Source organism: Polistes dominula, unplaced genomic scaffold (assembly GCF_049000335.1).
Source record: "Polistes dominula isolate Pdom_NZ unplaced genomic scaffold, Pdom_raw_medaka contig_77, whole genome shotgun sequence".
NCBI classification, from domain to species: domain Eukaryota; kingdom Metazoa; phylum Arthropoda; class Insecta; order Hymenoptera; family Vespidae; genus Polistes; species Polistes dominula.
Genome location: NW_028301152.1, coordinates 4949151 through 4965076, shown reverse-complemented (window position 1 = coordinate 4965076; position 15926 = coordinate 4949151). Strand labels below are relative to the sequence as shown.

At 34.6% G+C, this 15926-nt stretch overlaps 1 protein-coding gene across 1 annotated transcript in view; it reads right to left on the bottom strand.

Moving 5' to 3' along the window:
- The window catches only part of for (cGMP-dependent protein kinase for), a 56397-nt gene extending 50519 nt beyond the window's left edge, over nucleotides 1-5878 (bottom strand). Inside the window, exon 1 of the mRNA XM_015316947.2 lies at nucleotides 4763-5878. Coding sequence (XP_015172433.1) covers nucleotides 4763-5319 — 557 coding nt within the window. The 5' untranslated portion in view covers nucleotides 5320-5878. The remainder of the gene's footprint in view (nucleotides 1-4762) is intronic.
- Nucleotides 5879-15926: the final 10048 nt, after the last annotated feature.

The following is a 15926-nucleotide window of genomic DNA, read 5'->3' as shown; positions in this document are numbered from 1 at the left end:
ATATTAAATTATAAATAAAATTTAATAATATATAAATATAATCTAAATAAATAAAATATAATTTAATTTATAAATAATAATTAATAAATAAAATATTTTATATAAAATATATATATTACATATAAATAAATATATATTATATTATTTTATTATTATACAATATTAATAATAATTCATATTTATTTATAATCCGATTAACATTCGACTTATAAGAGCATTTAAATTCATTCATTATCTTATCTTTGACTGTAGTTTCAAGATTAAAGTAACGATATATATGTATATATGATTATTATTGGTATACATATATTATTGTATATATAACGTGTCCAAAAAGTTAGAAATAAACTTGTACTACGAATTACTGAAGTCAAACAGATGAAAAAAAGTTTTTATAAACTTATTACCGAAAGTGGTTTAATGGGAAACTAAAAGATTCATAGATTTACGGGAAAAATTCATTGTAAAGAATCGTAAATGTATTATAATTATCAATAACACAGATGGACTTTTAATTCATCTAACTTAACGTTTCTGAATTTTTATTTATCCGATCACGTAAAAGAGTTTGTTTATAAAAATACGATAGAAACAGAACATGAACATTGAGATTGTATACATAATGCATTTACTATTATTCTCAATACAGTTGAAATATTTGAAAGAGGTAGTCATTCTTCATTCAATGAATGGTAGCTTGCATTCTTGCAAAGGGAAGAATTTTCAAATATTTCTTATATAACCATAATAAATCATAAATATCTTTATAAGCATACATATCTTTTAAATAAAACATTTTCAGACATAGGTTAAAATAAACTTTTTTCATCTATCATTCTATTTGATCTCACAATCAGTAATAGTTAAAGTAAGTTTTATCTGAACCTTTTTAAATATCCTACATATATTTTTTGAAAAATATTTTCTACTTTTATTACGTTTATGTTTGTATATATATATATATATTTCTTGTTAAAAACTTTTTCTCCACATACTAGAATTTATATTCAATATGTGTCAGTAATTACAAAAATAATATTAAAAAATTAGAAAAATGAATTTTACGATTTATTTCATATTAAAACTATTTCTATTATTTTATAAGTCATTAAATAAATTAATATAATTTGTTAACTTAGGCCTTTTTCATAATTACCGACAGACTATGTATATATATAAATATATTTCTTAAATTCTTTTTGTAGATCTTTTACAATTATTTTCACATATTCAATAAATTCAATAGGATTCATATTTTCTCTCTTTATCGAAAATTTTGTCAAAATAAACTAGAAACGTAATAATCTATGAAATTCTACAGAATATCTGAAATCTATTTGCGTACAGTAGTATTGAAAGGAAGACTGTGCTGCAATCCTATTTTCGTTTGTATGCGTTCACATCATGAACACTCGTGAACTTATGTATATATACACATGTCGGTAAAACTACGACGACGACATACGATCAACCATTCGCACTTTCTCGAGTGATCGTAAATCTTCTATCGGTTAGGGGAATGATTCTGATAATGAGAAGTATATATGACACTTTTAACACGCGTATTAGTTTATGGCGATTTATCGTTCTTCCTAAAGTTCATCACCTACTTACCTACCTACCTAGCTTACTCCCTTCCGCTATCCCTTCTTCATCTTTAAAAAAAGAAAGTTCGTTGAAGAGATGTTGTTCAACGTGACGAATCCTCTCGAACCTCATAGACGTACGAGCATAAATCTTTGGACAATCGTAAATCTTCACAAGTAAAGAGAAATCCAACAGATCGTGTCAACAATTTCAAATCATTATGCAATGTATATATTTATTTATGTATATTAATTTCCAAAAATATTTGAGCACTATATAGTATGATTAGCTTTTTGGCCTCTTACATATAATACAGGATGATTCTTGGAATTGGGACAGGTTGTTTACTGGCTCTTTATTAACACTAAACGTACCGATGTTTTCATGTATATCTATTTTTATCACATCTATGTCTAACACAAAATATACTATTTATGCAATAAGAATTCTCGACTCACAAAACAACACTACAACTTGTAATAAATTCTGCCAGAAAGTATAAAAAAGGATCAATTGACTCGTAGTGGTAAGTAAAAGTAGCCTATTTTTGAGAATTTTTTATGGGAATATGGTAAGTACATAATAAAAATTGTTTAGTGGACTTTATTATTTACGCTTTCAACAATAAACACAAATTTTTTCATTTCAAGTTGTCACAAAATGACAGCGTTATTGCTCACATCAATAAAGCAATCCTTATATCGAAAACATCCTGTACATAAGAGGTACACGAGTATTGAGATTATGCAACCCATACGAAGACTTCGTGCAACGCACAAGGAAAGTTCATTATAGCATTCTAGGATGTTATGCAAAATCGTAGAGAATCGATTATCGATTGCTTTCTTAATCAAAATGTCGAAAGAAATATTGACTTGAGTAAGAAGTTTCTTCGTATTTTCTCGGTAAATAAATTAAAAATCGCATAACTCTGGTAATATTAATCGAATCTGACAATACTTGCATGCGTTTGAAAGCTAACATATCACAGAATAATTAAAACAAAACAAGTTATGATATTTGTTTATTCAGTCAAAAGTTATTGCGTCTTAAAATTAAGTGAAAATAAAGAAAAAATTAGATACGTTTTGGAATGTTATTACAAACAAAAAATAAAACAACGAATAAGGCTGAAAACAAAATTTGTGATGTTTATTGTAATGATGCAATATCAATGCACGTGGCAAAAAACTAGTAGTTCAAGCGTTTTTAATCTGAACATTTTTGTGTTAAAGATGCACCTTGCTCTGTATGACAAATTGCTGGAAAAGTCAATTAAATCGTACATCAGCAATCATGATATTGGTAAGGGATTAAACATCGAACATATAAAATAGTTTTAAACTATTTGAAGAAAATTGGATAAAAAATATATTAAAAATGTTTCACTTTTACGTGAAAATATGAAGAAACTTTTTCCAGAACTTGATAATATATTAGATGTAACAATTTATTTAGTTTTTTGATATTAAATTAATTTCATTTAAATCGTCATATTTTTTTTCGTTAAAAGAACTCAGCAATTGCCTGAAAGATGGACCAAAGTTATCAAAAATAATAGAGATTATTTCGTAAAATAACAGATGTATGATTACTTTAAAAATAAATACTAAATTTATTTAAGTCATTGAATTATTGCCACACCTAATAATATACAAAAATATTACAAAATAAAACGTAACACAAAAAACAGAAGATACAAATATCATAAAATATAATAAACGTATGTTTCTTTATAAAATTTCTTTTAACCCTTTAATAATCCATTTATATCGGATAAAAGAAAAAAATCATATATATGTATAACGTAAAATTATACTCATAGAGAATAAATTAACTTTCGAATATAAGCCATGAATTTTGTAAGGTAAAAAAATGACCAATATTATGAATATGTAATTTGAAAGTAAGATGACGTTATAGAAGGTTAAATCGAGAAAGTATTAAAATACATACATGTGTGCATGTACACACATATATATATATATATATAAATAGACCTTCGAATTAACAATCTCTACCCGAATATACCTAATCTGCTACTTTCGACCTTCCCTTTGAGACATATATATATATATATAAGTTTCGATTTGCGCAATCGAGTTCACCATGCTCCTGCGAATTGAATGCGCGTGACAGGTCGAAAGGTGACTTTGCGATTAAAATACATTGGCAATAGAGAAAGAAGGAAAAAAAAATAGCAAAAGAAAAGAAATAAAAAAGATTTTTTAAACGACGACGAGTTAATTCCAAACGATACATTACATGAATATAAATCGTATCGTGAACAAAATTGTAATGTATCGTTGCATAACAAACGTTTTTATAACGAACGATAAACTTCACAGTTAAATAAACTTTATAGTAAAATAATAGTAAGGTAACAATAATAAAAATCATCTCGAAACTAGGTGAATTTCTCTCTCTCTTTCTCTTTTTCTTGACTGTATACAACGATATGAAATGTCAAATATCTCGTAAAGTATTAACATTTCGATGACCTTGGGTTAATACTTTTATACGCATAATAATATAAGAGATCGATTGGTTAAAAAAAAAAATAGGGTTGCATTAAAGAATAAAATACAATTGTACATAGCGAATGCATCGGTGCATTCACACAAAAAATAAGGTAATAAGAAATTAAGACGTATTATGACATATGATTTTTTTCATTATTATGTTTTATATACATATTTTTTTGTATTTTTATTTAAAGAACAGGAGTAAACTGTCCTAATTTCTAAAATCATCTTGTGTATTTATATATGTATATAAACAGTTTAGTGATTTACGGAAAAGTAATAGCCAAAGCGTCACGTGGTACGCAACGTTGTACCGTGTGACATAGAAAACGAGCGAGTAAGCGAGTAAGCAAGTAAGCGCAAAGACGTCGAGACCATGTCGACCACGAGGCGCGAGTATTTGAGGGGGAGAGAGAGAGAGAGTAAGAGAAAGGGATAAAGAGAGATACAGAGAGTGAAGAGGAAAAAGAAAGAGAGTAAAAATAAAAGAAGAGGAGAGAAGGAAAGTCTGACGTCGAGAGCGATGTCGTTTGAGAGGAATGCGCTTCTCGTGGCCTGTGACAGGTGGAACGAGAGAGCAGGAGTGCAAAAGAGAGAATGAAAGAGAATGAAAGAAGTGGGGGTGATAAAAAGAGTCGCGTGGCACCAACCTGTCGCTCTTTTCTACTACGATGAGGGGTGCGAGTTCCTGAAGAGGTGGTTCCGCAGAAATACCCTGTGCCCTTTGCTTCCTCGGCCTTGGTTTAGTCGGTGTTGCTGGTATCGGTGATTTATAGGGCAAAACGCTTAGGAACATGTCGAGGTGGCTTCTAAGTTCCTGTATCTCAGCATCGCGCCTCGACAGGAGAACTTCCAGTTCTGCTATCCTGTCGTCCTTGACGCGTAGAAGCTCCTGAAGTTCCCGGAACTTACCCATCGTCGTAGTGACCGGTAAGTCGACTGGAAATCGTGCCAACGGTTGTTGCTGCTGCTGCTGCTGTTGGGGATCTTGATATTGTTGATATTGCAGATGAGGATGATCTTGGTGACGAATAGTGCCAGCGGTGTTGGCAGCGGCCGTGGCGACGGCTACCGCCTGATTCTCGGAGGCGTTCTCCTCGTCGGCGAGCCGGTGCTGCGTCGACGAGAAGCACAGCGAGTCGAAACACACGCGCATAGACACGCAGGCGTCGCCGATCGGCCCCTTACACTCGTTATTCTCGTTCATTCAAAATATGATATTAGCCTCTACTTATACGCGCTTTTTACGGCGCGATACACTTCTATACGCGCGGCGTACGATGTTATATCAAATGACGATTACAACGACAACGACACGACGACGACGACAACAATCACGACTATGATTAACAGCGATACTTGATCGTAAAGATACTACGTGCACGGACACGTTTTAAGAGGATAAAAACAGATAAATATAATAATAATAATAATTGAAAGTGATAAAAATACAAACCGACGGATTAAGACGGCTCTATTTTGTTCGACGCACCGTCAACGTCAATCGATCGAAATACTCCCGCGATTTCGCGCCCTCGCGAAAGAACGAACAGTCGAACGATCGACCGTCCTTTACGAGGGCAACACCACCAGAGCGCGAAATACTGACGACTGTCGTGGACCGACACTGTCGCCGCTCGGGCCACGATCCACATACTACGAAAACCGCGCACGAGCACGCACGAAAGCGAGAGCTCGGTTCTCTTCGGTCTAACTCGACTGACTTCGCCGATAACCCACCACCTCCTGCTAACTCTTTACCCTACCATCCCGTTCTTCTACTTATTCACTCATTCACTCTCTCTCTCTCTCTCTCTCTCTTACGTTACAATCACGCAACTACGTTCTTTCTATTCGCTCGCGCGACCACCGTCACCGCTGACTTAACACGATAATCACGCGCCTTCTCATTGGTCACCACTTGGCGCCACTTACAAACACCCATGCAATTCTTTCATAGTCGACATTTTCGAAATTTACTTTATGATCTTTTCCTCAGGTTTCATCGATTTTAGAATTTATTCAGAATTATGTAACTCTAATGTTTAAAAAATATGTAATAATTAATAAATTTAATTACCATAATAATTATGCTTACCATTTAGCTTAATCGTATTGTCGTTAAGAAGATCACATCGATACTGTTGTTGATTATTTTGTGGAATAACCACATTTTCCTGTCATTCTATTTCACTCTTTTTAGATCGATAATATTTTTTATAATAAATGAAAAATTGAAAATATAAATATATATAATCAAAGGTAAGTAATACCATACTGGAGAAGTAAAAAATAAAGATAAGATTTAAATGCCCCCGCTTGTTCTTTAAAATACTAAAACTTCATATGCTTTATCAATCGGTAATGACAGTTTGCAGATTTATCGACACTCGATATTACAAATTATATTTACTTAATTTTGTTGCTTAAATTATTTTAATGCATTTTTATTTATAGTTAAATTAAATAATTACTATAATTATATTAAATGTACATAAAACATAATTTGCAATTACATGTCATAAAGTTGCATTTTATTTATATAAATTTTAATGCTATCTTTTATGAAAATATTATTACAATAATACAACAAATGTAACGTAGCACACAATTTTTTAGGTTACATTATTAACCTATTAATTTTATTACGTATAATATTATTAATCAATCTTATTAATTACATATCATTTGGTTGTATTTTAAATTATTACAGTATACGTAATGATTGATATAAAATATTTTACGTGTACTATCCAATAAATTACTACTTACCAAATGTAAAATTCTAACAAATGTGATTTGTTGACGTATAACATTTCAACTAAATTAAGGTTGTTATTAAAAATTATCCTAGTGGTTTTGCTGTCTTTAAATGATTGGCGAGAATTACAAGAGATTAGAGTAACAAAAATTTATAGCAACAAAATGTATTCGATAACTTGCGAAAGACGGAATGCTAATGGCAAGTGCCTTTTGATACAATTGAAAGTAAAAAAACTATATCACGTTGCACAAACAAAACAAAAAAAATTTACCCCCTGTGTAGAGGGCGCAAATACTGTAATCATTTTCGTTTGCGTACACTTTCCGCGAGAGGGTGCAGATATTGCTATCTCTTTGATGGTATTTTCGATGAGGGCGCCACACGTCGTCTATTATTGTACCATCGATTTTCTTCAATTTCTCTTATGGTAATCTTTGATTAAATTATTAAGTTCAATTTTAATGTTATACATGTATTATTATTACAGTAATTCTTTTGATAAATTGAAACTATTTACAGAAATAAGACGAGTACAATTTGAACTATAAAATGTTTTATTTGAGAAAGATCTCACTAGGGGTCTCCATTAGTATTCGACGATTTTGTCGAACAAAAAAATATAAATATTCATGGTTTTTAAAAATACTTCTTGTTTACGACTATTTGTTTTTATATTAGTTAAAAAATAATTGAAAAACACAAAGAAAAAGAAAAGGTATTAATAATAAATGTTAATTATTAATATTGTAACATAGAAAAAATATTTGAAAAGAAATTTACTTTCGAATAATAATAAATAGTAGAAAACTAATCTCTCAAAACCATAATACTAATTCCAATAAATTTTTTTTCTGTAGTCCATTCGACAAACACATTGTTCTGATATTCGAAGGGCTCGCACTGCGACGAAAGATAGTTACCGAGTTAGAAGTTCACGAATCGAATGCCCGAAGGGAAACTACGTGGACTTTTGTTGGAAGCTAACCATACGCACATATACATGCGTATGTAGTGGTTCTCCTCGAGGAAGCATAATGTCATAATAGAATAGCGATGTTAGTAATAGCGGCTGAAAGAGAGAGAGAGAGAGAGAGAGAGATAAAGAGAGAGAGAGAGAGAGAGAGAGAGAGAGAGAGAGAGATAAAGAGAAAGGGAGGTCGATTCGTACCTCCTGCCAGTTAGAGATAGTAGATGTAGGTGGTTGAGGTGGTAGAGGTGGTGCCGGCGTAGCTCGCGAGTCGGACCAATTTGCATCGCATTGTGTACTCGTTACGCCTCCATCTGCCGTCGGCTGGCACACACTCGCGCCGGCGTCGGGACACGTCGCGGCGATGTAACCACCAGTGTTCGTCCGCCCTGTACGCGTCCTGGCAATCAGCGCCCTGGGAGAGGAGCCGTGGAAACCGCGGAAACCCCCAACTCGATTATCGTTTCTGGCATCGTTATCGTTATTAGTCGCTCCATCGCCTACCTAACGTGCTAACCCCCTAATTCTCTCTCTCTCTCTCTCTATTTTTCTCTTTATTCCCTCCCTCCCTTCTGCCAGGAGAACAAAACCCCTTCTCTATATCACTCTCACACTTGTTCGTACCTTCAACTCCTTTTTCCTCTTTAACCTCTCGTCTTTCTATATTTCTATCTCTCTCTCTATCTCTCTTTCTTTCTTTCACTTTCTCCGTCTCACTCGACGGAGCCTCAATCTGATTATACGCTTTGTCAAAGCTTTAGCACCGGCAGAGAACCGATACCTTTCCATCGGTGCCGATGTACGTTCCCTTGAGTCCGTTCCGCCAGCTGCTTAATCATTAACATCGTTCCACCGTTACCGACCACTCACTCACTTACACATGTTCACTCACTTACTCGTTTTCGGAACCAGGATTCTGCCTTCGAAATGGTCTCGGAGATTGACAGAAATAGCAAGCGATTAATGCTTTCTCTATCGACGATACTTTCTCTTATTATTAATCGAAAACTGTTTTTGTGAATAAAAATCAATCGAAAACATTAAACGTCAAAGATAAGGAGACTTAGGGATATACGTATATGTACATGTATACATATCTTGCTGGACTTTGATCTTTAGTATATAGTAGCTTTGATCATGTTAATTATTCTTTGTTAATCAAACTTGGCCGGTATTTTAATCGATTGAAACCTTACAGCTGTTCAAAACTCGACTAACATATTTTGCGGCAATGTAAATATATTTACCTAGGTCGATTTTTTTAACGAAGACCCGTTGGCTAGTTAAATTCTTGTTCCCAAGAGATTAACTCGTTAAAGTTTTTGGTGTCAGAGAAAGCTCGTTGCAAATCTATTCATTATCCTTATTGAAATTGTGATCTTTCAAAATTTTTGACGTTCCTATTCATGCTTTTGTTCTTATTTTACGTATTTTCATTATTGATATTAATAAACGGTAAGATCGTAGAAAGGTTTCATGTTGATACATATCTCGAAAGATACAATTTTTTCTTCGTTTGTAAATTTCAGATAAACGTGAAGATTATCGTTCGAAGTTAGATAATAGGAAGATTTTCACAAGCATTTTACTATGTACAAAGTTTCTTCTATAAGTCGTTGCAGTATCGAAGAATGGAAAATTTGAAGAAACGTCTTCGTTCATCCCCACGGATGCTCGAGAAGTTCGCTTTGATCTCGTGCCTACTACTCATCCTTCTAAACCTTTTTATCTCTCCACCACCCCCCTCTCTATCTTTCTCTCTCGTTCTTTCATTCTTCTCTTCGTCGTTTCATAGTTCGTCCGTTCATGGCCCACCCTCGAAAATATCAACTAAACGATAACCATATTTATTATTCATTCGTCCGCTTCGTTCTCTTCTCTCTCTCTCTCTCTCTCTTGCTCTCTTTCCCCTATCCTTTCGACCCTCCAATTTTATAAAGTAGTTTTTCAAAGAAATTCGCGAACGCGTAACGCCGAGGGTGAGAAAGTCTGGCATTCGAGAGAGAAAAAACAACAGAAAAAAAAATAAAAAGAGGAAGAAAGAAAATTATACTTATGGTTCATAATGCGAACGCAATGGAAAAATTGGATTTTTTTTTTTATTCTACCTTAGTTGTCCCTAATATATTCGAGTTAAATCAATTTCATTAAATGTTCCATGCATTCTTTTTCTCTGTAACGTCGAAAATTAATAACATAAAATACGATTAATTAAGCAAATTTACACGTTCTTACTACGTTTTTCATATGCAGTCCATAATTTGATAACCAATCCGAGTTACGTTTGATGAGAAAAAAAAGAGATAACCGTGGTGTTAAGTTTCCATTTGCTAAAATCAACTTCAAATGAAAGAGAAAGAGAGAAAGAAAAAAGAAAAAGAAAAATAGCAAGCTTTGGTTCAAAATGAATTTTCGTGCTTTAGAGATTTTTTCAAGCGCTATAAAAAGTTTTCCGAATATTATTTATTATCTATCTCTCTTTTTCGCTCGTGCGAACTCTTTTTTTACAGGCTATGTGTAAAAATGATATTTACAAAAAATGTATATTTGATCGAGCTCCGTTTAAAAGTAATAAAAATATTGTCTCTTATTACTTTATTTCGCGTAGCAGAAAGGCGCCAAGCTTTCGATGTCCTATCTAGTATAAACGTAAATATATATATGTATGTATGTACATATGTATGTGTAAATATATATATATATATATATATATATATATATAATACATATAGATATACGTGCGTAGAGGATGACAACTTGATGAATCGATATTTCTATTGAAAGCGGAATGACGTTGCAGAGTTCGTTTGCGAACATTCGAGGAGGAAAAATCGAGTCGAGAAAATCCCTGCAGAAAACGAGTAGAAAATAAAGACACCTGACATATCGCGTTATCGAGATTAACGTGAACGTACCTAAGCCCAACGGCTTTCGTGCAGAGGATCGAAGGGATGCTGCTCGTCCGTCGAATTTGAGATATCAGTTACGCGACTGACCTATCGCGTTTCCGATATTTTAAAAGCGGATCAAAAGATAATACCTATTCTGATGATAACTTTTTTAAATATTTAACATAACATGTATATATACATAATATTAGCAGTAATTAATTATTATTACATAATAAATTATGGTATTAATTATTATAATATTATATTTAATTCTTTTATGATATTATATTATTATAATTAATTAGGAGAATAATGAATTATTAGTATGTAATATAATATTAACAGTATAGCTATAAAATAGGAGTAATACAATTTTATTAGAAAGAATAAAATAGAATAATATTGTTTTATTATGTTTTATCCTTTTTCTCGTATTTGCATTTTAATTGGAATTTCCCTATTGAATGTTAGTATATCAGTTAGTTACGTTACGCGTTAGTATAAAACTTGTTCGAATCTATTCACGCCTGGAGAATAATTCAATCGGCCGTGGAAGACGGTCGGGCGGTCTCATTTCCCAAATGAAGCTAGCGACTGGCATATTACGTTTAATCCGGCTCATTTTGTGTCTCGAGAGTCGAGTCCTCGAAATGTCTCTTGAAATTCCTATGGGGATGATGGCTGAGATTAACGCGAACCACCAGATATGCCAATTTGTAGCTCGTTTCTCGAGATTACGACATTCTTCGTTACTTTCTTCTTCTTCTTCTTCTTTTTATTCTCGTATTTCTTTTCTCTTACCTTTTAAGTAAGCAAAATTTATCGAATTCATAGATTACCGTTTTATCACAGGCGACGAATCCTTAAAATCAATCTAATAACGAACGTATTCGTGAGTAAAATACTACAAAATGATTTTTACAGTGCCTTTTCTTATCTCATTCTTCATTTTCGTTTTTCCTGATCCAAGTATTAAGATGAAGGGATCCGAACGAAAAGAGATATGGATTGACGAACGAATTCCTTGGGTGAACTATTTCTCTCTCTCGAACAGTCATCTTTTTTCACCCTTATTGAGCTGTCACATCCATAACCGAGTCTTCATCCCTGTGAATCCTTCTCAGAATTCACTTCGTGGTTTAACAAACTGGATTCATCAAAGTCGACATCTATCGATCGTTTACATTAGTTTGTCTACTGCTTATAGATAACAATTTGTTCATCTGAGATTAGATTTACTATATTTGATTTTTTTTCTTAAGCTATAATATTTACATTAAATTAAAGGATTATTTTTAACAAGTTTGTTCAAATATTTTACGATCAAAATATATTAACCGATCGTACAAACATATCAGTAATGTGATCGACTAATGGCTAGAGAGCAGAATGAAAGGGCAAAGATAAAAAGATATATTGACATATCCCTCCGATGAGTATCAAGAAAGCTGTAGGACCATGCCAGGATATTCGCTATATTGACAGGAGAAATCCCGTGCTAAATCATCCGTCACCCTAAAGTTCAGCCCGGTGGCACGAACTTAAGTCCCTGTCTGTCTGTCTACCGTCACTCAAGGACACGTTACGATCACGCCCCCTTTTACCACAAAGCTCTTTCGCAAAATGGAGTATTATCTGAGGTTAATCGTATTTAGAGGGTCGAATTTATTAAAAAGACAATGTTTTAAATCGACGAGAGTTAGACATTAGAGCTAATTGTAGATAATAATTGATACTGAATTAATCTCCTTAAATACGTTTTTATCTAATATCGATCAAAGCAATCAAAACTATAAAAAGAATCAACTCTAACACGTTAGATAGTTTTAGTAAAAGAAAAATAGGATCGAGAGAAAGAAAAAGGGTAGACGAGCAAATAAGTTGACCTAATAAAAGATTATTGGGAGAAAAGATAGGAAGAAAGAAGGAGGAGGAAAAGAAGAAGAAGAAGAAGAAGAAGAAAGGAGAAGGGTAAAGGAAACTACTAGATGGTGGAAGAAGTCGAAGGTGGCTGGCTCGATGCGGCGCGCGTTGCGACGAGCCACGCAAAATTCTTTTGCTACCCTCCCTTGCAATTCTTCGTTCGACGGAAGCTAGAGAAGCTTCCACCACCAAGAACGCCACGACTACCACTCCGTTTCAGGATCGCCTCTTTTCGTCCTTCTTCGCCCTCTTTCGTCGTTGCCGGTCGCATCCCCTCTTTTTCTCTCTTTCTCTCTTTCTCTTCATTCCATCGTGGATTCCATCCTGGAACACGGCCTCTCCGCGTTTCGCAGGAGGAACATGGCTCCCAGGCAGGATCCATCCGTATAGCAGCCACCCCTCTTTCTCCTTTACTGGAAGAGCTGTCCCACCCCGTTACCGCTTGGCCCCTCGTTGCATTTTAAATCAAAGCCCCGGAGGTAACGCAATCACCAGGCATCACGACGCTTCCACAATTTTCTACTTTAAGCTACTTTATGTATTAGTAGCTACCTCTCTGCCTCCGACCGTTTCACCGACCCCTCTCCTCTCATCTCATCTCGTCTCATCTCATCTCATTTCATTTCATCTCATCTCATCTCATCTCGTCTCATCTCATCTCATCTCATCTCATCTCATCTCTGCTCTATCTCTCCTTCCTCTTCTTTCTTCTTGTTTCTGGTACATCGTTCAACCGAACAGTCTTTCCAGCATCATCACCACCACTACTACTACTATCACCACCATAGTTATGTTAGTCTACTTCTCTCTCCTCGCCATAACGCTTCTTCTTCTTCTTCTATTTTTCTTTCCTTCGTCTAGAGTCTATCTTGTACGCTTCGCTGGTTCCTCCCGCCGTTGAAGAAAACTCTTCACTTCTCATCCAACAGCTACCTAACAAGGTTATTTTATTAAACAACCTCCGTTATTCGCTTGCCAATATAGCCGGATTCTACGTCGAAAACACTATTGGACGAGCGAAAATTCAACAAACGACCGGACGAATGCTAATACACCTAGACTGTCTGTGCGTTCACTGAATGTTGTGTGAGTGTCGTGTGAACTTCGTGGGATGATTTTATTTGTATAAATATACTACCTATGTAGGTAATACAAGAATTATTTTGTATCAAAGATACAATGTAATAATAGTAATACTACTATGTTACATTTTGTATCAAATTCTTGTATCCTTAACTGTTTTAAGGATTTGATAGTATTACAAAAGATAAAGAAATTCTTTTCAGTGACTATAAAATGATCTTCATAGATCGCTGTTGTGGTAGATTAGATGAGTTATTAATGAAGCGAATATTGTCAACATGTACAGACACGTTGACGAAGCAACGACGATAGTGAGATGGATAATTGAACATTTTCGGGACACCCCGTGGCAAATTGGATGGATAGAGAGAGAGAGAGAGAGAGAGAGAGAAAGAGGGAATGAAAGAGGAAGGGAGAGAAGTAGAGGTTCTAGGGATAGTTAGGTATGTACATGCGATGTAGGTATAGGGTGGTAGCATGTGGCATGTAGTTCGCAAGCGTGGCGCGGTGTAATCCAGTCACCACGTAACGCGATTATCCTCCTAACTCGGTCTCTTTCTCTTTCTCTCTCTCTCTCTTCCTTTATTTCTATCCCTATCTCTATCCCTCTATCACAGTTCGGTTGGTCGGTCGGTCGCGCGCGCGCGCGCACCCTCAGCACCATCCTATCTTCCTTCCCTTTCTATCTCTCGTTGGAAACCCGAGTATCCCTCGAGGGCATAGAGAGAGGATCGACGAGAAGAACGAAAACCTGCGCGTGGATAAGTGCGTATTCGATAGATATCATTGAATAGCTAGTTGGCTATTTATTCAATCGGTAGAGTTAACCATTGTTATTGGTGAATGAGCTTTCATTTTTCACCTCAATCTGTTTATTATACTTCATTCTTTCTTTTTCTTCTTCTTTTTTATATACCTTATATTTTATTTTGATCCTTTTTTGATTTAAACAGAAAGGGACGAACGAACGAACAAATTAACGGAGACGATCCCACGAATCAAGAACGAATTTTAATTTTACGTTTTATTCTTTATGCATGCTAAATTCAAACTTTATGTCGACTTGTTGTTATATTGTTTTCTTCTATAATATGTATCTCATTTTACTTTTTCTTATTTTTCTTGTTATTTTTACTATTTTATTGTGAGACAATATAAAATACAGTATCTATTGATTTTTCACAATAAGTGACAATCTCGTGAGTTATCGAATTCCACAAAAGTTCGGGGTATCTATTTGATACCGAGAGGAGTTGTTGGAAATGAGATTTTCAGGATCAAGCTTGAAAGAGAGAGAGAAAGAGAGAGAGAGAGAGAAAGAGATAGCTCGAAAGATATGCTAAAGAAAGTAGAAAGCATTGAAATCGAGTAAGTAAATAGAAGAGAAATATTGGAAATAACAATAAGAAGAAACGATGCGTGAGATAAAAATGTCAAAAGAATATAAGAAAAAAAAAATTAATGTAATATGGATATATCGATAAGGATGTTATAAGAAAGATAGGATGATAGTATAGTACGGTATAATACAGTGGTCGGAGATAGAAAAAGCATCCAATCTTCTTAACGGAATGAATAAGAAACTTAGAGACGTAGATACACCTGATACATAAGAGAATCGTTCTGGACGAGGGGTAAACACGATTTACACTATGATGACTATCATCCTATCTTTCTTTTTCTCTCGTCGAAAAAGAAAAAGTTCAAGCCCAAGCCCAAGCCCAAGCCCAAGCCAAGCTATGCTGTACCCAGAAAGTAGAGGAAAAAGAAAGAGAGAGAAAGAGAGAGAGAAGTAGGAGGCGGAAAAACAGGAGAGAAGACTACTAGAGAAGAGAAGTAGGGATGTTTGTCGTACGCGTTATTTGCCCAATAAAACCACGTGGTGGGCTACGCGGCAGCAGGCTCGCGTCTCACGAACGAACGAACGAACGAACGACGAACGAACGAACAAGGAGGGTTAGACGATCAACGTGCTTGAAGTTAAGGATGGGGCGGAGGATAAGAAGGAGGAAGAGAAGGACGAAGGAAGGGAAAAAGATAGAAAAAGAAAGAGATATAAGAATGGGATGAGGGGTGAGAGGGTTGAGGGTTGTGGATGAGATACAGAGAGCGAGAAAGAGAAAGAACTATAAAAGGGATGGAAATAAAAACTGGAGAGGGGAAGTTAGAGAGAAAGAGAAGCAGAG